This window comes from Cynocephalus volans, chromosome 4, assembly GCF_027409185.1.
Source record: "Cynocephalus volans isolate mCynVol1 chromosome 4, mCynVol1.pri, whole genome shotgun sequence".
Taxonomy (NCBI): domain Eukaryota; kingdom Metazoa; phylum Chordata; class Mammalia; order Dermoptera; family Cynocephalidae; genus Cynocephalus; species Cynocephalus volans.
The window spans coordinates 97963445-97987557 of NC_084463.1; the positions used below are offsets into that span (position 1 = coordinate 97963445).

A 24113-nucleotide genomic window follows, 5' to 3' on the forward strand; every position below is an offset into this window, starting at 1 on the left:
AGAATATACCTTCTTCTCATTAGCACATGGAACATTCTCCAGGATAGACAATATGTTAGGCCACAAATCAAGTTTCAACAAATATTAAAAAACTGAAATCATATCAATCATATCTTTTCAGATCACAACAGAATAAAACTAGAAACCAATAACAAGCAGAACTTTGGAAACCATATAAACACATGGAAATTAAACAACATGCTCCTGAACGACCAATGGGTCAAAGAAGAAATTAAGCAGGAAATCAAAAAATTTCTTGAAACAAATGAAAACAAAAGCACATCATACCAAAACCTATGGGATACTGAAAAAGCGGTACTAAGAGGGTAGTTTATTACAATAAGTGCTTACAGCAAAAATATAGAAAGACTTCAAGTAAACACTCTAATGTTACAACTCAAAGGACTAGAAAAGCAAGAACAATAAAATCCCAAAATAAGTACATGGAAAAAAAAAATAAAGATCAGAAAAGAACTAAATGAAATAGAGACCAAAAAAATGATATGCAAGATCAACAAAACAAAAAGTTGGTTTTTTTGAGAAGACAACAAAATTGACAAACCATTAGCTAGACTAAGAAAAGAGAAGACCTGAATAACAAAAATCAGAAATGAAAAAGGAGATATTACACTTGATACCATGGAAATACAAAGAATCATTAGAGGCTATTATGAATAACTGCAGACCAACAAATTTGAAAATCTGGAGGAAATGGATAAATTTATGAACACATACCACCTACTAAGACCAAACCAAGAAGAAACAGAAAACCTGAATAGACCAATAATGAGCAATGAGATTGAATCACTAATCAGCAGCCTTCCAAAAAGAAAAGCTTAGGATCAGATGGTTTCACTGGTGAATTCTATCAAACTTTTAAAGAAGAATTAATACCAATTCTTTTCAAACTATTCCAAAAAACTGAAACAGAGGCCATTCTCCCAAACTCATTCTTTGAGCATCACCCTGATACCAAAATCAAACAAAGACAAAACAGAAAAAGAAAACTACAGGTCAATATCCTTCATGAATATAGGTGTAAAAATTCTCAACAAAATACTAGCAAACAGAATTCAACAGCACATCAAAAAGATTACACACCATGATCAAGTGAGATTCATTACACATGCAAGTCAATAAATGTGATACATCACATCAATAAAATTAAGGGAAAAAGCCCATATGATCATCTCAAAAAATGCAATAAAAGCATTTGACAAAATTCTATATCCCTTCATGATAAAGACTCAACAAATTAGGTATAGAAGGAAAGTATCTCAACACAATAAAAGCCATATATGATAAACCCACAGCTAACATCATCCTGAATGGGGAAAAGCTGAAAGGTTTTCCTCTAAGAACAAGAGAAGAATGCCCACTTTTACCACCCCTATTTTAACATAGTGCTGGAAGTCCTAGCCAGAGCAATTAGGCAAGAGAAGGAAATAAAGGGCATCCAAATTGAAAAACATGAAGTCAAATTGTCCCTGTTTGCAAATCTTATATACAGAAAAACCTAAGGACTCCACCAAAAAACTCTCAGAGCTTATAAACAAATTCAGTAAAGTTGCAGGATACAAATTCAGTATACAAAAATCTGTAGCATTTCTATACACCAACAACAAACTAGCAGATAAAGAAATCAAGAAAGCAAGCTCATTTACAATAGCCACCCCAAAAATAAAATACCTAAAAATAAATTTAACCAAGCATGTGAAAGATCTTTACAATGAAAACTAATGAAAGAAATTAAAGACACAAAAATTGGAGAGACATTCTATGTTCATGGATTGGAAATCAATGATGTGAAAGTATCCCTTCTACCCAAAGAGATTACAGATTCAACGCAATTCCTATCAAAATACCAATGATATTCTTCACAGAAATAGAAAAAACGATCCTAACATTCATATGAAACAACAAAAGACTCAAATAGACAAAGCAATCCTGAGCAAAAAGAATAAAGCTGGAGACATTACACTACCTGATTTCAAAATACACTACAAAGCTATATAACCAAAACAACATGGTACCGGCATAAAAACAGACACGTGGACCAACTATAAAACTCTTAGAAGAAAACACAGAGGAAACACTTTGGGATGTAGTTCAAAGACTTTATGAATAAGACCTCAAAAGCATAGGCAACAAAAGAAAAAATAAGCAAATGGGATTATATCAAACTAAAAAGCTTTCACATAGCAAAGGAAACAGTCAATAGAGCAAAAAGACAACCTGCAGAATAGGAGAAAATATTTGCAACCTATGTATTCAAGAAAGGATTAATATTTAGAATATACAGGAACTCAAACAACTCAATAGTAAAACAAAAAAATCTGATTAAAAAATGGGCAAAGGAACTGTACAGACATTTCTCAAAAGAAGACATACAAATGGCCAACAGGCATATGAAACATGTTCAACATCGCTAATCATCAGAGAAATGCAAATCAAAACCACATTGAGATATCATCTCACCTCAGTTATACTGACTATTATTTAAAAAAAGACAGAAAATAACAAATGCTGGTGAGGATGCGGAGAAAAGAGAACACTTATACACTGTTGGTGGGATTGAAAATTAGTACAACCATTATGGAAAACCGTATGGAGGTTTCTCAAACAACTACAGACAGAACTACCATACAATCCAGCAATCCCACTACTTGCTATAAACTCAAAGGAATAGAAATCATCGTGTTGAAGGGATACCTGCACTCCCATGTTTATCACAGCTCTATTCACAATAGCTAAGATTAGGAACCAACCTAAATGTCCATTGATGGATGACTGGATAAAGAAAATGTGGTATATATATCCAGTAGAATACTACTCAGCCATTAAAAAAGAATGAAATGCTGCTATTCTCAGCAGTATGGATGGGCTTGGAGAAAATTACGTTACATGAAAAAAGCCAGGCATAGGAAGAGAATACCACATGTTCTCATTCATAAGTGGGAGCTAAAAAAAATAATGAAAAACAAAAACCAATCCACTAATAATAATATGAACTTTCAGAAGGAGACAACAGAACTGTGGTTACTAGAGGCAGAGAAGGGGGAGGGAGGATAGTAAGAGGTTGGTGAATGGACATAAAACAGCTAGATAGGAAAAATAAATTCTACTGGTGTACAGTCAAGCCAGACATCTATAATTAACAGTAATTTACTGCAGGTTATCAAATGGCTAGAAGAGAGGAGATCAAATGCCCTCATCACAAAGAAATATTTGTTTTGTGATGATGAATATGTTAACCTGATTTGATCATCACACATTGTATACATGTATTGAAATATAATTTTTTTTTTTTTTAAGATGACTGGTAAGGGGATCTTAACCATTGACTTGGTGTTGTCAGCACCACGCTCTCCCAAGTGAGCTAACCGGCCATCCCTATATAGGGATCCGAACCCACAGCCTTGATGTTATCAGCACCACACTCTCCCAAGTGAGCCATGGGCTGGCCCCTTGAAATATAATTCTGTACCCCACAAATATGTATAATCAATGTGTTTCAATTAAAAAAAAAAGATAGAGAGAAAATCTTAAGATCAGAGAGAAAAAAAACAAAAGCAACAAAGAGAGCAAAAAAAAATGATGATAAACAAAAAATGCAAAACAGAAGACAATGAAACAATTTTTCAGTGCTGAAAGAAAATAATTGCCCAACAAGAATTCTATATCCAGTGAAAATATGCTTTAAATATACAGGTAAAACAAACATTTTCAGATAAAGAAAGCTGACAAAATTTATCACCAGAAAAACTGTATTACCAAGACAAGTTCAGTTTATACTATTTAAGGTTCTAACATTATACATGAAGTGGTATAATTATTTGAAAGTAGACTATAATAAGCCAAAGATATATACTATAAACTCCATAGCAACCTCTGAAATAATAAAAGATGTAGCAGAGACTCTAGTAAACAAGATGAAATACTAGATACACACACACACATCCCTAAAAAAGGCAGAGTGAAAATACAAAAAAGCTGAATATACTAATTATCCTGATTTGAGCATCACATATGGTACACAGGTATTAATATTCAATACAGTACCCCAGAGATATGCACAATCAATTATATTTCAATTTAAAAAATTTAATGATTATTTCATAAAAAAAGAAAAATATATAAAATAAACAGTGAGATGTTAACTCAGTCATACTGATAATTACATTAACTATAAATAGACTATATATGTCAATTAAAAAGCAGAGATTATCAGACTAAATCAGAGAGAGAGAGAGAGACAACTATAGCTTCTATAAGAAAAGTATTTTAAACGTAAAGACACAGATGGGTTATAATTTAAAGGTTAGAAAAGAAGAAACATACAAATACAGATCACAAGAAAGCTGGGTAGGTACATTAATATCAGACAAAGTAGACTTCAGAAATTTGGATATTACTGAAGAAAAGTGAGGACATTTCATAATTATAAAGGATCAATACCTCAAGATTATATAAAAATTCTGAAGAGGGTGTATGCCTAAAATTCAGCATCAAAACATATAAAATAAGTGTTATATCACCAAGAGTTCAGATACTTGCACTGGCCAGCTGCCAAGACAAACAAACAAACAAACAAACAAAAACATATAAAGTAAAAATGGAAAGGAGATATAGAAAAATATACTACTATAGTTGGTGATTCCAATGCTCTTCTTAATAATTAACAGAAGTAGACTAAGAGTCAGTAAATACGTAGAAGACTTGAACAACACTATCAAACAATTTGATCTGTTTGACCTTTATAGAATACTAGTCAGTTTGGGCCACTATAACAAAATACCATAGACTGGGCAACTGACAAACAACAGAAATTTATTCTCACAGTTCTGAAGGTCAAAAGTCTGAGATCAGGGTGCTAAGCACGATTGGTTTTGGTGAGGGCCGTCTTCTGGGTTACAGACGGCCAACCTTCTCATTGTACCTTCTGAGATCAGGGTGCTAAGCACGATTGGTTTTGGTGAGGGCCGTCTTCTGGGTTACAGACGGCCAACCTTCTCATTGTACCTTCACACAGTGGAAGGAATACTAGTTGGTCTCCGGCCTCTTCTTACTAGAGCACTAATCCCATTCATGAGGCTCGATCTTCACGGCCTAATTATAAAGGCCCTACTTCCAACTACCATCATGTTGAGGTTAGGGTTTCAACATAAGAATTTTGGGAGGAAACAAATATTCAGTCTATTATAATATTACATGCATAAACAGCAGAATATGTATTCTTTTCAAATGCATGTAGAAGATTCACCAAGATAGGACATATGAAAAGCCATAAAACAGGAAAATAAATTTAAAAGAATTTTAATTCAATAAAATATATGCTCTCTGAGCACAATGAAATTAAACTAGAAATCAATAACAAAAAGATAACTCACAAAACCCAAATATTTGGAAATTAGACATCATATTTCTAAATGACTCAGAATCAAAGAAGAAATTACAGGAAAAGTAAAAATAAAACATATCAAAATTTGTGGTATATAGCTAAGTAGTGCTGAGAGAGAAATTTATAACTTTAAATCATCTATTAAAAAAGAAAGTCTAAGATTGGTATTCTCAGCTTATAACTCATGAAACTAAAAAAAAAAAGAATAATTAAGTAAAAAATAAATAGAAGAAAGAAAAGAACAGAATAAAAGTAGAAAAAATTACCAAAGCCAAAAGTTGTTCCTCTGACATGATTAATAGGATGATTAATATACAAATAACATCCACTAGGATGATTAATATACAAAAAGATAATGCACGAATTACACAAATTATCAGGAATGGAAGAACAGACATTACCTCAGACTATACAGACATTAAAACAATGATAAGGAAACATTAGAAATAATTTTATGCCAGTAAATTCAACAAGTTAGATGAAGTGAACAAATTCCTTGAAAAATACAATTTAAAAACCTGACACAGAAACCTAACAAAAAACAAAATTACAGACCAATATCTCTCATGAACAAAGATGCAAAAATCCTGGCAAAAATAAATCCTGCCAAAAATACTGACAAATCAAACTGATCAGGCTAGCCAGTTAAACTCAGTTGGCTAGACCAAGGTGCTGATAACACTAAGGTCCAGGGTTCAATCCCTGTACCAGCCAACTGCCAAAAAAGCAAAGCAAACAAACAAACTGATCAATATATAAAAAGTATAATACATCATGTCCAAGTGGGCTGGGGAAACAAAGTTGGTCCAACATTCAAAAATCAATTAATTTAATTAATCATATTAACAGAAAGTATAAAATCACATAATCACTTCAATAGATACAGAATAACATTTGATAAACCCAGCACTTATTCATGATAAAACTCAGTAAGTTAAGAAAAGAACTTCCTCAATCAGATAAAGGACATCTACAAAAGACCTACAGCTAACATCATACCTAATAGTAAAATACTGAATGCTTTCCTTCTTAGAGCAAGAAAAGGCAAGGATGTTCACTCATATCATTTCTGCTCAACATTGTACTGAAGGTTCTGGCCAATGCAGTAGCACACAAAAAAAGAAAGAAAATGCATGAACGTTGGAAAGAAGTAAAACTTTCTATTTGGAGATCATGTGATTGTTTTAACCAAAAAAACTAATATGTGAATATAGCAAGGTACAAGATACGAGGAGGATAAACAAAAATCAAATGTCTATCTATATGCTAGCAGCAAATAACTAGAGAAAAGAAACTTTTAAAAAATGCAACTTATAAGAGCATAAAAAACATAAAATAATTAGAAAGAAATGTATAAAGATGGTTAAGACCTCTATACTGAGAACTATAAAACTGCTAGGAGAAATTAAAGGAGATCTAAATAATCAAAGGAATATACCATGGTGGATTATAAGACTCATATTTTTAAGATGTCTGTTCTCCTCATACTGATCTATAGATATAACACGATCCCAATCATAATCCCAGTAGGTTTTTTTTAATAAAAATTGATGTATTAGTAATCTATTTTATATAACAAACTACCTGAAAATTTAGCATCTTAAAACATCAAATATTTATTATCTCACATAGTTTCTGACAGTCAGGAATATGGAAACAGTTTAGACTCTCAATCTCTCATGAGGATGTGGTGAAAATGCTGGCCAGGTCAGCAGTCACGTGAAGGCTTGCATGGAGCTGGAGGATCTGCGTTCAAGATGGCTAACTTGTGTGTCTCTTGGACGGAGGCCTCAGTTCCACACCACACAGACCCCTTCATGACATGAAATCTGGTTTCCCTCAAAATTGAGTGCTCCAAGAAAGAGGCCAAGAGAAAAGCAGTCATGCCTTCTATAATCTAGCATCCAAAGTCTCACCCCATTATTTCTATTTTATTTTATTAGAAGCAAGTCAATAAATTTGGCCTACACTCAAGGGGAGGATAATTAATTTCCACCTCTTGAACAGAGAAGTAGCAAAAGATTTGTGCACATCTTTTAAAACCACAACTGACAAGCTGATTCTAAAATTTATATGAAAATGTATAATCCAAAATGTATAATATCCAAAACAATCTTTAAAAAGAAGCAAGTTGAAAGACTTACAGTAGTTGACTATATTTACCAAGACTCTATGGTGATGGCATAAGGATAGATAAACAGATCAAAAGAATAGAAGAGTCTAGAAATAGATCTACACATACAGTCCACTAATTTTTTTAAAAAGGAGCAAAGCAACCCAATGGGGAAAGAAATCTTTTCAACAAAGTGATACTGGAATAACTGGATATGCATGTGGGTAGGGGGTGGGGGGGAATAAACTTCAATCCTACTTCACAACATATATGACAATAAATTTGAGATAGATATAGACTTGAATACAAAGCTATTAACTATGAAACTCCTAGAAGAGAACATGGGAAAATATCTTCACAACCTGAGGGTAAAAAGAGGTTTTAGAAAAGATATGAAAAGAAAAAACTGATGCTAGACTCCATCGAAATTTACAAATTTTTGTCAAAAGACACCTTTAAGAATATGAATAGACAAACCATAGATAGAAGAAAATAGTCAAAAAACATCCATTTGACAAAAGGACTTATATCCAGAATATGTAAAGGGTCTCTACAACTCAATAATAAAAAGGCAATCCAATTTTTTTAATGGGCAAAAGATTTGAAAAGACACTTCTTAAAAGAAGATATACAAATGGCCAAGAAGAACAAGAAAATGTGTTCATTAGTCATCAGGTAAATGCTAATTTAAAATGAGATACCACTATGCACACTCCAGAATAGATAAAATTACGAAGAATGACAACACCAAATAATGTTGAAGATGCAGAGCACCCAAAACTTACGTGGTGAGAATGAAAAATGAGACATCACTTGGAAAAAACATCTTGCAGTCTCTTACAAAACTAAACATAAACCAATCCTATGACCTGGCAATTCCACTCCTACGTATTTACTCAAGAAAAATGAAAACGTATGTCTACCAAAAGATTTGTATAAGAATGCTCATAGAAGCTTTATTCATAATAGCCAAACACTGAAAACAGCCCAGGTATCCATCAATAGGAGAATGGATAAATATACTATAATATATTCATATAATGGGATACCACTCAGCAATAAAAAGGAACATTCGACTGATACAACAACATGGACAAATATCATTTCTCACAAGCATGAATCTTAAATGGATTAATAAAAATTAAAAAAAATTTTTCTATTCTAACTTCTATAGTAAATAGCAATAGATTTAACTCACAGAATACTTTGGGGTCCTCAATAATTTTTAAATGTGTAAAGAGGTCATGAGACCAAAAAGTTTGAGAACTACTGATCTAGTTAAAGTTGAATGTGGGCATGCCCTACATTCTAACCATTACTATCCCAATTATATACAGAAGTTACATTTGTGTGTACCAAAAGGTGTACAAGAATGTTCACAGCAGCACTGTTTGTAACAGTAAAAACTCAAAACAACAAAACATTCAATGACGGAGGAACGAATAAATCAATATATTCATACTGTGGAATTCTAAACAAAAGTAAAAATAAATAAGCTATATCTACACCCATCAACACAAACGATCCTCAGGGATATGTATGATACTAATGAACACAATTTGACTAAAAAAAGCAAGTTGCAGAAGAATGTACATATAGTACAATTCCACTTACATAAAATAAAAAACAAACAAACCTAAACAGTATATTTTTAGGAATGTATAAGTGGTAAAAGCTAGGAAATGATCAACACTAAATTAAGTATACTGGTTATCTCAGGAGGAAAAGGAAGAAGATGCAATCAGAGAACAACACAGATGGTATTAAACGTTTATTTAATTATGATTGCTCCTAACCAAAGGACAGTCCTCCTTTATCAAGGTCATAATTCTCTTCATCAGTCAAACTTTAGGTTGGACATTCCTGAGTAGTGAAAGAAAATCCATCTGATTGAAACGACCAACTGAATCAATTCCAGTGATCAATGGGATTTCAGACGACAAACCAGATTGCCCTCATGTCTGCTTTTAAAAAAAGAAGAAAAATAGAGGAAAAGTTGCTATCTAACAGGTAAAATAGCCTAGAAACCATAATGTTTCATTTTAGCAACACTATCTTATCTAGAATCTCCCCCTATCATTTTGAATGAATGAATAAGTGAGTGAAAGTCATAAAAACACAGTTTTTATAGCATTGTCAAGAATCTGACACGCACAATTCTGGAGTTCTGTTTTGTTTCTAACTCCAAGTCTTTTTACTTGCTGTTAAAAGTAGCTTGCTCTGAAATGTTAAGGAACACATGTTAAGAGCGGGAGTCCACACCTATGATGAGTCAAAGATTTTTTCCAGCTCTGCAACTGAATTATTTCAACCTATAAGTACTTATTTTGTTTCATTAGGTAAAATACATCTTTTGAGTCATGAGTACATTATAGGGATAAATAAAATGATGCTTATAAAATTCTTTCAAATCTTCAAATGCAAGGGCCTATATAAAAGTACTAAACTCTGTTCTTATTTTTAAAGTCTCATTTTCTAAGAATAAACAATATGGTGTAATTTGTCATACTTCATTTACATAATAGGAAATCAAAATTGCTCAAAACTCAACTTCAGACACTGTTTTCACATATCGATTGCTGAATAATCACCCCCCAAACTTCATGATTTTAAAAGACAATTTATTATTATCTCTCATGGGAACAATATGAACAATGAAAGGTACACAAGGGTATAAATGTATATATAAATACCCTGTTTTGCCAAAAGTACAGTGTAAGTAGGGCAAAGAAAAGGAGGAAGAAAGACAAGAGTTAAGAATAAACTGGATACACAATGAGCTACAACTCCATTACCAGACTGATACCAAATATTGGCAAGGATGTGGATCAAATTCTGTGAATATAAAATGGTACAACCACTTTGGAAAAAGGTCTGGCGGTTTCTAATAAAACTAAACATGCACCTCCCCTATGACCCAATTATTCCAATCCTAGGCATTTACCTATGAGAAAGGAAAATATATATCCACAAAAAGACTTGTTTGAGAATGTTCACAGCAGCTTTATTTATAATTGCCAAAACCTGAAATCTGCCAAGTGTCCATCAAGAGGAAAATGGGTTAACAAATTGTGGTAATATTCATACAATGAAATATTACCACATAGCAACAACGAGTCTCAAAATGCTATGCTGAATGAAAGAAGCCTTATACCAGATAGCAAATATTAGATGATTCCACTTATATGCAGTTCTAGAACAGGCAAATCTAATCTATGGTGGGGAAAAAAACATCAGAGCAGTGATTGCACTAGAGAGAAAGGGGAAGGTGGAGGTGGGGATTAACAGGGAAGAGGCATGAGGGAACTCTCCTGATTGATGGTAAAGTTCCGTATCTTTATAGGGGTTCAATTATACAGGTACATGCATTCCTCTAAATTCAGCAAAAATAAATTCAAGCTTTGTGCCTTACATTAATGTAAATTTTACATCAAAAGAAAAAACATAAAGAACTGAACTTCAATTAATGATATGAATTATATAGGGGAAAGTGTACAGATATCGGCAATTTACTTTGAAATGTGTCAAAAATAAAAAGAATTGATGAACAGGGAGAGGAAAGAATAAATGGACAGAGAGGTGACACAATAAGTCTAGTAAAATGTTAACAGTAGAATCTAGGTAGGGGGTGAGTCGATTTTCACTGCAGAATTCTTCCAACTTTATGTATGTGAAAATTTTCACTTAAAAAAAAATTGAAGGGCTTTTCATGTCATGTTAGAATTTGGCCTTTATCCATTAGTCAGCAGAAAGTCCTCAAAGGGAATCAGAAGCAGCATCTATTAGTCAAGGTTTAAAGAGGTATCTACTGACTGAGAGAATGAAACTACAAATGACAAAGGAACAGCATAGGCAAAAGAAATCAGTTTAAGGCTGTGTGACACACTAGATAGTCCAACTGACCCTCCCACAGAAAACATCTAAAAATCCCGGGTTTAAAAACAAATAAAAGAAAAGAAGGAAGAAATGGAGGAAGGGAAGGAGGAAGGGAGAGTCTAACAAAGTAAAGAGTCAAGTAGGAGATCTCCTCAAATAAAGGTTTAACTGCAGTTGATGCTGCAGACTTAAGGCAGAATTTTATCCAATAAACCTTAGATTTTGCTATTAAGGCCTTTCAACTGATTGGATGAGGCCCATCCACATTATTTAGAGTAATCTCCTTTACTTAAAGTTAATTGATTGTAGATGTTAACCACATCCAGAAAATACCTTCACAGCAATATCAAGATTAGTGTTTGATTAAATAACTGGATATCATAGCTTAGCCAAGTTCAAAATAAAACTAATCACAGATGAGGAGGCGACAACTATAAGGCATGGTTTGATTTGGGTCTTTAAACTTATTTTGACTAGATTCCAATTCAATTTATATTGATTAAGCATCTAATATTTGCCAGGCACTTCACTGTGTGGTTTCACAGGTATCATGACATTTAAATCTCATAGCCCTATATCATTATTCTCATAGCCCTATATCATTATTCTCATTTTCTAGAAAATAAACTGATACAAAGAATGATTAAGTAATTTTCCCAAACTCATAAGGCTCAATGGGGCAAAGTCCAGATGGTAATCTTGATTCTGGCTCCAAATCCAGTGGCCCTTCCATTATACCATGTATGTTCCCCATAGTAAAACATCTAGGACTTTCATGCCACCATAAACTGCTTTTGCTGTCACTTTGGGGCTCTATCATTTTGCTGTGTCCAAAAATGTTTTTTCATGTGTTTACTTCTTTTGAAATTCTCTTCCGCACTACCTAAAACTTTCTAGGTGAGTTTTTTTCCACTAACTGGTAAACAGCTGGCAAAGGAACAAAGATAGAACCCCAAAACTGAAGAAACAGGTTAAAATTTTAAACCTGAAAAAACAATGCACTGGGCAAGACTTTCATTTAAATATTTCCTATTCTATATATTCCAACTCAGTGAAGTTCCTCAATTAACCATTTGAGGAATTATTCTGTTCTCATTTACCCACACACCAATTACTGTTCTATTTTTTAAAAAAGCAATCCTTTCTTCCAACATGTGCTACCAAATGACAATTCTTCCTAGTTAATATCTTGGAAGACCTGGGTAAATGCTAAGTAAAGATTAGACTTCAAAATGTACTCAGCCATCAAATACTTGCTAAGCTCTAACTACAGACTTGGGTCTAAAAAGTGGTTTGGTTTGAGCTTGGGAAAGGTTTTAGGCGCAAATAAGAATGAAAATTATTTTTGAACTGAAAAAGTTCAATTAAGGTTATTACCCAGGATGATCATTTTCAAGCTTTCCTTCACACACAGCATTTTCAGCCTGCTGTTACTGTGCAGGAGAATCGACATCTAACTTAGTTTTCAAGATTAGAAACCAGGTACCAGCCCCAGGATCCTGAGCAAATCGCTTATCCTTTTGAACTTGGTTTCCTTACATACAAGCAGAGATAACACCTACATCTCTCAGGAAAGAAGATGTAAAAAGTGCTTTGTAAACGTAAAGCCTTGCTTCTCCAAATATAGTCTACAGACCAGCAGCATTAGAATCACCTGACAGTTTATAAGAAATTCAGACTCGAAGGCCACATTCCAGATCTACCAACCCACAATATGTGTTTTCATAAGATCCCCAGGTAATTCACATGCACATTAAAGTCTGAGGGGCACTGCTATAAAGCACTCTGCAGATGTTAGGTTATGTTCCCCATAATAAAATAGCTCTTTAGAAGCTCTTTTTGTTCTGAGAAGTCCTGTGATCTGGTAACTCATTAACAATATGACATCAACAGCACTGACATCATCCTCCTCAGCTCTACCATTTCCCAGACTGAGAAACTAGTGAATGTGAATTCTGGTCCAAGCTTCACTAATTTGCAACATATTCTTGGGCAAATCACTTCAAGTCTCAGGTCTTTTTCCTTATTTGTAACTAGTTCCCAATCTGAGGTCCCAGGACTCACTGGGGTGTGAAAAAGTGGTAATAGAGGAAGGCAGGATAGTATAATAGTCAAGCAGATAGCTTCAAAATTAAATGTCCCTTAGGTTACTTGGGCCATTGCCTAAGTGATATTGGGCAAGAAATTTAACCTTCTTAAACTTCAATGTCTTCAACTGTAAAATTAGGATTATAATAGTACCTACTTCAGATCAAGCAGTATAGCATATGGTTACAAACGAGTACTCTGCTAAGTAACATTTTTAGTGTGATAGAAATAGTCTATATCTTGATTGGGATGGTGGTTAATAGGTGTATATACTTGTCAAAACTTTTCAAACTATACACTTAAAACAGATGAATTTTATTCTAAGTAAATTATATCTCAAAAAGCTAATTTTAAAAGTAAAAAAGAAAGAGAAGAGAGAGCATGCACTCTGAAGTCAGACTGCATGAGTTCAAATCCTCATTTTGTCTCTTGCAAAGTGGAAATTTGTCCAACACTTTGGACAAATTATTTAATCCCTCTCTGCCCTAAACTTCCAGACCTATAATATAGGACTACTAACAGAATATAACTTAAAAGAGTTGTACATTAAGCCTAATAAATATTAGCTATTATTACTCCAGTTGGCTATTTTCAATATTTGAAAATCACATTTATCCACAAGAAGTCTGCAATGAAAATAGGCTGTTTTGCTCTGAACTAAAATTGTATCAATACATTAATTAGTGACTATCTCATATGTATCAATACAGTATTGTAACAGTGACTAGATCTCATCTGATTGACAGTTACATGTGCCTTTGATTAATTAAAATGGGGATAAATACATTAACAATTACAATTTATGTAGGAGTAATAATAAATTATAATTTATGTAAGATAGATAATAAATTTATAGAGCCCATGAAAGAAAATAATAAAAGGCTTCTTTCTGATGAAAAGGTTAAAATAACTATGTTACCACATGACCCAGCCATTCCTCTTTTGGGGCTGGAAGAGATACTTCCACACCCTGTTCACAGCAGCACTATTCATAATAGCCAAGAGACGGAAGCAACCCAGGTGTCCACTGATGAAATATATACATACAATGAAATATTATACAGCCTTAGAAAGGAAGGAAATTCTGACACATGCTACGACATGGATGAACCCTGAGGACATTATGCTAAATGAAATAAGACAGTCATGAAAAGACAAATACTGTATGATTTCACTTACATGAGGTACCTAGAATAGTCAAATTCATACAGACAGAAAGGGTGGTTGTCAGGGGACAGGGGGAGAAGAAAATGGGGAGTTGTTTAATGGATATAGAATTTCAGTTTTGCAAGATGAAAAGAGTTCTGGAGATTGATTGCACAACAATGTGAATGTACTTAACACTACTGAACTGCATGTACATTTAAAAATGGTAAAGATGATAAATTTTATGTTACATGTGTTCCATAATTTTAAAAAAAAAAATTAGCTGGTATGGTGGTTCTTGTAGCACTAACACTGTAAAATCTTTGTGAACCTATCTATGTTTTAACTTTTTAATAAACACCCTTTCTTTGCATCTCAGTGTACCACATATATATATATATATATCCATCACAGCACCTAAAACAATTTACTGGCAGTCTCTGACTTTGACACATTAAACCTAAACACTTCTGTACATTGAATTTGGTCTTTTATTTGATCTCCATTCTTCAGTTGACTTATGATGCTTTTGAGCTATAAGTTGGAGGCAGAGCTGCTTACCTGTCAATAACCCACGGGGAAAGGACTATCTTAAGATGACACAGATGTCACCTTTGCCAGCCCACAGGACCCCAGACCAAAAGAAGCTGGACATGTGCTCACTTATTTGAGGCCACTATTCAGGGAGGATGGTAGGAAGGGTCCTGACAAAAGGAAAGGAAAAGAAAGGCAGCAAAGGGCTACAAGCAGCCAGATGCCTTTCCTGGCATATGTGTATGGCAGAGGCAGTTGGTTACAGCCTCTCTTGTCTTGTGCTGCAGTGGCAAGAAAAGACAGATCTCTCTCTCCCACCTAAATGAATACCATAATAAAGGTATACACACTGGGGGTTGCCCTACTTTCCTTCTGCCCAGTTCCTATGAACAGAATGAGCAGAGGGGCAGCAAACATGGGAAGGGACAATACCTAGCTTGAACTATCCCAGCCCAAGGACAAAGGGAGATGGCTAGATGGTCATACCAGAAGTTACCACTCATTCTACCCACCCATGAAAGTCTTGCCAATCCGGTTACCTCTGCAGACTGAGGTAGCCCCCATAAAAACTGTAATTAGGAATTTGCAAATATTTTCTAGCTTTCTGATAAATAAACCCTCTCTTATAATATGTCAATTCTTGGACATTCTTCTATCAAATACATTTTTAGGAATGCATTTCACTTGAAAGTAAGAGTGTGCCTGTTTGTACTTACCTGTTCATATCCCTACTAGCCTCTTACCTACCGTGAACAGAGAGGCTGTCTTCATATATAGTTTTATCATATGAGGCGATGACAAAATAGGTACTCAAATATTTGCTGAATAAATGAAACATTCTGAAAAGTTTTTAACTGGATAAATTCCTCTCTGAGGCCACAATTAAAACTTAGAATTCCCCTTCATTTCCCTTTGGTAAAATTTCTTCCGTTAAAACAACAGCACCTGAAATTCCACTTCCTGTAGATAGTATGTCTTGGTAGAAAGAGTTGTCAGACCCAAATTTGAATACCATTTTGCCACTTAATAGCTTAATTTCTCTAAGGCTCAGTTTCCTCCTCTTTAAAATGGGGTAACAGTGGAACTAAAAATATACGCAAAGGGCTAAGACAGTGTTTGATGCATGGCAAAGCACTTACATAAGAGTTGTTTATTACTGGTATCTAATTGGGGAGGTGGGATGGAAAATGAGAGGGACACTGCAAGACAATATTTAGATACCTGCAGTGGTAGGAATTTTTTTTTTTAATTTAATTTTTATTGAATCAAAATTGATTATACATATTCTTTGGGTTCAACATTGAGATATGCTGATCAAATCAATATTACTAGCATATATATTGTTACAAATCGTAATTTGTACGGGGCGCTGGCGCAATGTGCCTGCTTGTGGGAGGGGGGTCTGTTCCCCTTCTCCATGTCTTGGGCCCCTGGGTGGAGCCCTGAGGCACTGTCATGGTGTGCCTGGGTCTGGGAAGAGGGTCCAGTCCCCAGCTGCTAGCTCCAGGTCCCTGGCCAGGACCTGAGGCGTTGGTGGTGTGCCTGGATGTAGGAGTGGGGTCTGGTCTTGGCCCTAATCCTCGGGTTCCTGGGCAGGGCCCCGAGGTGCTGGTCATGTGAGTGGTTGTGGGCAGGGGTCCTGCCCCTGGCTCCATGCCTCATGTCCCATGGTGGGCCCCAAGGCATTGATGGCGTGCCTGGGCTGGAACCAACTTTTTGTCCTATGCTTACTTCTAACATGGAGGAACTTCCTGTGGGAACCAGTACTTGAGCTGTGTAATTGAGTAAATTGCTGCTTTGCTAGTGTTTCCCTAGGGAAGGCTTTTTGTGCAGCTCAGGGTTTAATGGTTGACCTTATAGGTACTTCTGGCTCTCCAGGTACTCGGTGCACCTGGGTTGTGTAGAAACTTCGATCTGGGCCTATGTTTTTTCATCAAATTGCACCCCATGCAATTCTACATTCCCGACCAGTCTCCTCTGGGTGGTTCTGCGCTGATTGGGGGGCAGATCAGCTGTCCTTGCTGTGTCCTAGTTTTCTCCCAGTGAGCCTGTCTCTCCCACCGCACATACTCCAAACACTTCCCATGGGACGGGCCCTGCACCAGTCCCCTGCAATGACTCACCGGCTTCTGAATGGCTCCCTTTATTCAGTTGTTCTGGCTCCTCACTCCTGCATGGGTCCACAGGAACCCTATTAGTGGTCTTGCTGTCCTGCGGGCCACCAAAGTCCTCTTCTCCCTTTCCGCCTCCAAGTAACTCCATCTAAAGGGTACAGCTGCGGCTTCTGCTGGCTCCTGCTCCATGCGCTCCAGCATTAAAGTGGCCACAGCCCAAAATGCTGAGAGTAGTTTTTTCTTTCTCTCATCATGGTTTCTCCTGCCTTCATGAGTTCCATAGGTCTCTCCTCCTCTTCCCCTGAGCTCCAGTGGCCCCAGCTTGGCTGATGTTACATTTTTATAGTTGTAAATTTGTTGATTTGTGGGAGAGAGTGACACTGGGGACTGTCTATTCTGCCATCTTGACCAAAAGCCCCCAGTGGTAGAAATTTTACGTTTGGAAACAACGAGAAATGACAGTTGGAGCTGGGTGATGAGTGATATTTTTTCTACTTTTATATATGTTTGAAGTTTTTCCAAAATAAAAAGCAAAATACACACACACACAAACACAAAATGGGGTAACGGCACCTGACATTTCTTAATAGGAATGTTCTAAGGATAAGAAACACACAGGCAGTCTTCACTTTGCAGGGTTCCAATATGCTCAAATTTCAGTTATCACCATTTAGTTAAATAACACCAATCCCCCAACAACACAATTCAAATTTCAGTTACCACAGTATGTTACCTGTGAGTAACTGAATATAGTATAAACTTCGCTGCTAGCTCTTCAATCCACAATCACTATGTAAATAATAAAAGCACATCACAATCAGTGACCAACCAAGTCACTTCTTTCAAAGTCTACTGGTGATCAGTCACTGCCCTTCTGTTATTCAGTTCAGGTACAGACAGCAAAGCACGTAGTTGAGTTGCTTCCTTGTCTTCTAGTGATAAACTTATGTGACATTTTACAAAAATTAATAATAGAAAGAGGGAACTGGCCAACAATGATGGAAAGGGCAGCAGAGAAATAAAGAGTGACAATGTTTGGAAGAGAAATCCAATCAAATGTAAACGGAGTTATAGAACAAATAGCTGACCATGGGAATGATGACACTGCTACCATTCAAGAGACACTAGATACGCAGCCTGAGGAACTTATCAACATAAATGAACAAAGTGGTTGTGGTGAAAAGGATGAAGATGTCCCAGAAGAAGCAACATTAGAAAAAAACTCTGCATTAAAGGAACTCTTAGATATTTCACAATACTGAAAATATGAAAGATAAAATGTTATAAGCTAATCCAAATTTAGAAAGGATTCACCAAGGCACAAAAAAGATACTCATTCCTTATCATAAGTTATATGACAAGAAGGCAAACACTGTTCAAACTACTCTTGATAAGTTATTTTACAAATAAATAAAACATTTTAATTTTTAATGTTTTTAATTTTTTAAATTACAGTGTACTAAATATTAGTTTTAGTTTCTTTTCATCTCTCTATATATTTATAACCAACAGCAAGAGGGTTTATAATGTTCAACAAAAAATTTTAAAAGCCACAAAACAATTGTAGGTTTTTCCATTAATTATTAAAATTGCCTCCCCTAGTTTTGCACGGTCATTTGTAATGTCCCACACTACCATGCAAAGCAAGGACTACCTGTACCTATAAATTCTGGCACAACAAGGGGCTTATTAATTCACAGCTAAAGAGAGACCTCTACCCTTTCCCCTGGTCCTTACAATTTGCTCAAACAAAAAGGAACTTGAACTGGTCTTGGGTGATGCCAAAAAGGCAGGTTTTCAGGCGTTGAAAGTAATTGAGAACCGCCACAATATCTGAACATGCAATTCTCCGAACTTGTCATTATTACCCAAAATATACACAGCCTAATACTGAAAAATAGTTAAATAGTTGAAAGATAGTTGAATAACTTGAATAGTTATCCAATTTGTCCTTTGTGATAGTATATCATTCAATGTCTATCCTGGTCCCTTGAACACAGTGGCAAAACAATTAACGTGTGACAGAAGTAATGATGGGGAGGGAATACGGTATACTAGATTTAAAGTCAGACCTTAACTTGAATACTATTTTTATACCATTTATCACAACTTTAGGTAAGTTATTTCTTATAGCTTCAATTTCCTAATCTGTGAAATGGGGACAATACATTCTTTTTGGAATTATTACAAAGATCAAAAGAGAAGACATATGAAGTGCTTAGCAAAGTATGGCACATAGTGAGCACTTAGATAATAGCTGTTATTACTATTATTATTCTTAAATATTACCATCATTAACACCACCATTAATGAAAATATTATAGTAATGAAAAAATGGCATTTTTTATGTGTTTTGGACACATAATATTTTAAACATATTATTACTAATCAGCACATTTTTCAAAGATCAAGTTCTCTTACTCCAAGGTATGATAGGCACCCACAACTTGTTACGGGATGACAACTTGACCTCAACTTCCTCCAGATCATTTTCTCCCAAGGTACATGCGCAAATGGCTGCCTACATTCACTCATCCTCTTCTTGCAACGCCTCTGATTCCTATGTCAAAACCCTCCCTGCAGTCTGCTCAGTTTCCTCTTCTCAGTACATTAAGAACTAAAGCCATTTCCCATTTCTCAGAGCTATCTGCCAGAACAGTAGTATCTTGCTCTCTCATAGTCCACATGACTTAACTGTCAGTTTTCTCCTTTGATTTTAATCTAAAACCCCGATTCTAAACTAAGAGTCACTATTACCAAATAGACCCATAAGGCTGCAAGGGATCTAAAGGCCAACTAAGGTCAGCCCCTTTTCTCTACTAAATAGTTAATTCCTCCTAAAATGTTCACATGAATTAGTTGGGCAATGTCTGCTTTAACAGTTTCAGAGAGAGAAAGCCCTCCACCCCACCAAGCCAGCCTGTTCCATTACTATATCATTGGTTAGAAAGTTCTTCTCTATGTTGAAGCAAAATCTCCCCACTTACAAGTTAGTTTCCACTCACTGGTCCTAATTCCAGATTCTAAAGAAATACAGTCAGTTAACTGTTCTATATGATATCCCATGCAGTATTTGAAGACCCTTGAGTTTCTCTTTTCCATGCTCAAAGAGCATAGTTTTAAGTCCCTTCCCTCGTGGTCACGGTCCACTGAACCAGGTGTGGGTTTGCCAAAGTGATCTTAACTGTTAAAGTACTTCCTTTGCCAACATTTACTACAAATGATCCCTTTGCCCATATTTCTCATGATGTAAAAATTATTAATTTAAATAATAGTTCAGGAAAAGTGACTCCCAACCAAAATCATGACCTCAAGGGAATGATACTAAAGTTATGAAAACTGCAAAAAAGTTATGTACTCTTTTTTTAACTTAGCCAATTACCGGAACAGAATAAAGTAGGTTCATCTGGCATGAAACACTTGCCTCTTTCCTAAGCCAAACACACACGCCTGGGAGAAAAACTCAATAATGGGAAGGTTAGCTAAGAAGAGTTGTGCTTCATGTCCTGATAAAGTGGATCTAATTAAAAGAAGGCAGTAATAGATAGCCAAAGAATATTCTCTGTACCTTGCCAGAAGCAGGTTCCTGAAAGAATATCAAACATTCTGCTCTCAAAACTTGACCAAACTAAACAAAAGAAAAAGAAGTGGCAGATTCTCTTAGCCTGCAGAAATAATCATCTAGGAAAACACACACACACAACAGAAAACAACTCCGACCTGCCCAGCAGAGCCTGTCAGGGTAGCAGCCAGAGAAGGAGTCTGCCTTAAGTCCTCAGAAAGTGCATTCAGTGGAAGTAGTGTCCTGAGATGACCCCTAACCCCTAGGTAGTTGGTTAGGATAGGGTGGAGCAGGGACTTGGCCCCTTGTGCTCTTGGGAGCCTGGCACTAGCAGGAAGGTATGCACTAAGTGCTCTGCCTTCTACTGCTGCGAGATGATAGTTGAGTAGTCGTATTCAGAGAGCAGATGATCTCTGGTACTTGAAGATACTCTGGGTGGGAGAGGGGAGGAGGGGATGATGTTGTGTTCGGATCTCACACTAGTAAAACTGTTCCCTGGAGGTACCTGAAAATACTCTGGGTGGGAGAGGGGAGGAGGGGATGATGTTGTGTTCGGATGTCACACTAGTAAAACTGTTCCCTGGAGGTGAGCAAGGAGGTCTACTAAGAACAGAGAAAGAGGAAGGGAAAGAGAGTTTCACAGAGTTGGGGGAAGACGAAGCCCTTCTCCCGTGCCCTGCTGGCTAAGGTGGTGGTAGCAACAGCAGAGCAGGTGTCCTGGGCCCTCATTCCTCCACTCTCCCAACCGCCTCCCGGGCTACCCCCAGGCTGCCCTCAGTCCGCCCATTCCCAGCCCCGTTCCTCAGGCGCTCCCCACTTCTTTTCCGCCCCACAATCTTAAGGCCCCCCTTCAGCCCGTCCAGACCCCGGCATTTCTCACTCGACACACCGGATCCCCTGTCAGCTCTCCGCAGCTTCCCTCGCCCAGGCCTGGTGCCTCCCCCGGGGCCAGTCTCGACCTTTGCCTTCCTCACACAGCGTCTCCCCCTCAGACCGGCGTCCTCTCTCCGTCCCTCCCTGCCTCAGGCCGCACTCACAGAACTCGGCGATGTACCGGGTCAAGGCGTAGTTCTCCTCGCACCAGTCCAGAGTGGAGGTCGGGGGGCCCCAGTAGCCCTGGCGGTCCGCGGCGGGAGCCATCGCGCCGCCGCCGCCGCCGTCGCCTCCGCCGCCCAGACGCTCCGTTCGTTGCGCTCGGCTCCGCGGGCCCCCAAGCCGGCTCGGCCAGTGCTCGCGCGCTAGCTCACGGCCCGCCCTCCCTCCGCGAGAGGCGGGGCCCGGCGCCGTTACTGAGACTGCCCGGCGGGGAGGCCCCGCCCGCCGGCGCCGCGGGCTGCTGGGCGGTGCCGGCGCAGGGCCCACTCCGAGGCGCTGGGTGGCCCCGCCCCTCCGTCCCCTGTGGGCGGGGCAGGGGCGTGTTTCGGGAAAGTGGGGACCCGGCGGCCTGGGCTCCCTGGCTCGCCTAGGCAAGACCTTGGCGGTTATTAGGGGTTCCTGATTCCCCAGGGGCCATTTTCTTTCAGAATGTGTCTCAGCCTCTATTTGTGTGGGTGGGGTTTGATTTAATTGGCGTGGGGATGGGATGAAGCCTTCTATCAAGCCTTTGCTTGATGAAACCTGTGCAGCTATGCACCTCAATGTCTTCCATTGGCCACAGGCCTCAAACAGAGCCCAGAAACAGAGCACCTCCAAACAAGCACTCCTATTCCCAGGAAATAAACCCTAATTTTCTGATAAAGGTGTAAATGTCCTTTGGGGACAAAGGGAAAAGCAGCAACCCAGGACCAAAAGAAAAAAAAGTTAAGTGCTGAGATTCCAGAAGAGAATGCAGCTAGATAGAGCACTAAAGCAGTTTGCCTGCTTCAGTTTAGGCTTCCAGGCCCAGAGTTTACTACCTTATATTTACAATTGTGCCCTTCTCTCCAGGCAATCCACACCCCATCCCTAGTTCTAGCTTCAAGATTCTGATAATCCACAGAACTGCCAGAGTGATCTTTTTAAAACACAGATGCAACCACCCCAACCCTTGTGTTCAGCTACACTAAACTTCCCCTAGCTTGGAATGTGCTGGGTCCCCTTATATGTTTCTGCCTTTGCTCTTGCAGTTCAGCTGAGATGGCTTTCCTATCTTTGCATTGGCTAACTCCCTACTTGTCCTTTAAAATCCAGCTCCCTGAAGCCCTCCCTGACTTTCACAGCCAAGAGCTCCCTTGCCCTTTGTTCACATCTGTATTAGTCGGGGTTCTCCAGGGAGACAGAATCAATTGGATATATTGTAAGTAGATAAGACGGTATTTATTAGGGGAATTGGCTCACACGATTGTGAAGAGAAGTCTTGGGATAGGCCGTAGGCAAGCTGCTGGTAGTGTGGCTCAGTCCAAGAGAAGACCTCAAAACCACAGAAGCCGATGGTGTCATTGGTGTAAGTCCTGAAACCAAAGCTGAAGAGCCTTGAGCTCTGATGTCCATGGATGGGACAGAAGAGTGTATCCCAGCTCCAGTGGACAAAGAGAGAGATTTGTCTTTTTTCTCTGTTCTCAGGGCCCCCAGTGGATTGGATGGTTCCCATCATATTGAGGGCGGATCTTTCTCACCCAGTCCACTCAGGGTCTCATGCTAATCTTTTCTGGAAACACCCTCATAGACACACCAAAAAAGACAGCTTTACCAGGTTTCTCGGTATTGCTTAGTCTAATCGTTGACACATAGAATTAACTTTCACAACATTATAAACTGATACTATCCTGATCAGAGAATTTGCTTTCATTCTTCATGGTCTTGGCATCCAGGACTGCCTGACCACCCAGTATGAAATGAGGACTATAGATTAAGAATGATACAGGTGCTATTTTCTAAATAAATAAGTCAAATGAGGTGCAATCAAAAGTAGTAGAGAAAACAAGGGGAGATGAGGAATCAAAGCCCTTCTACAAAGTGACCCTAGCAGATGATAGATGCAGAACCTTTGCTTGCTAGGTGCAAAACCTAGGAGTAGAGGCAGTGTGTTTTAATAGAAATAATAGGATATCTGAAATTTTTCTTTTGAAAAACAGACATTGAGCTTCTGCTGTGTACCAGGCTCTGGTTGGCTGGGTGCTGGAAACACACAGAGGTAAACAAGAAAGATCCAAGAAGGTAGTCACCAGAGAGATAAATAAAAGTCATTAAGGTTTGGGGAAACTTCTATTTCTAATCATTTTCTATCTCATCCTCTAAAATTTCTGTTTTGTGTATGTTTTAATGTATATAATAATCATAAGTGTAGATAATTTATAAGTG

General features: G+C 37.5%; 1 protein-coding gene across 2 annotated transcripts in view; it reads right to left on the reverse strand.

The window, feature by feature from the left end:
- ACER3 (alkaline ceramidase 3) overlaps positions 1 to 22059 on the reverse strand; it is a 177280-nt gene extending 155221 nt beyond the window's left edge. Inside the window, exon 1 of one of the 2 annotated variants that reach the window (XM_063094390.1) lies at positions 21872 to 22059. In XM_063094390.1, coding sequence (XP_062950460.1) covers positions 21872 to 21974 — 103 coding nt within the window. In that variant the 5' untranslated portion in view covers positions 21975 to 22059. The remainder of the gene's footprint in view (positions 1 to 21871) is intronic. The other variant, XM_063094392.1, reaches the window with a different exon arrangement.
- Positions 22060 to 24113: the final 2054 nt, after the last annotated feature.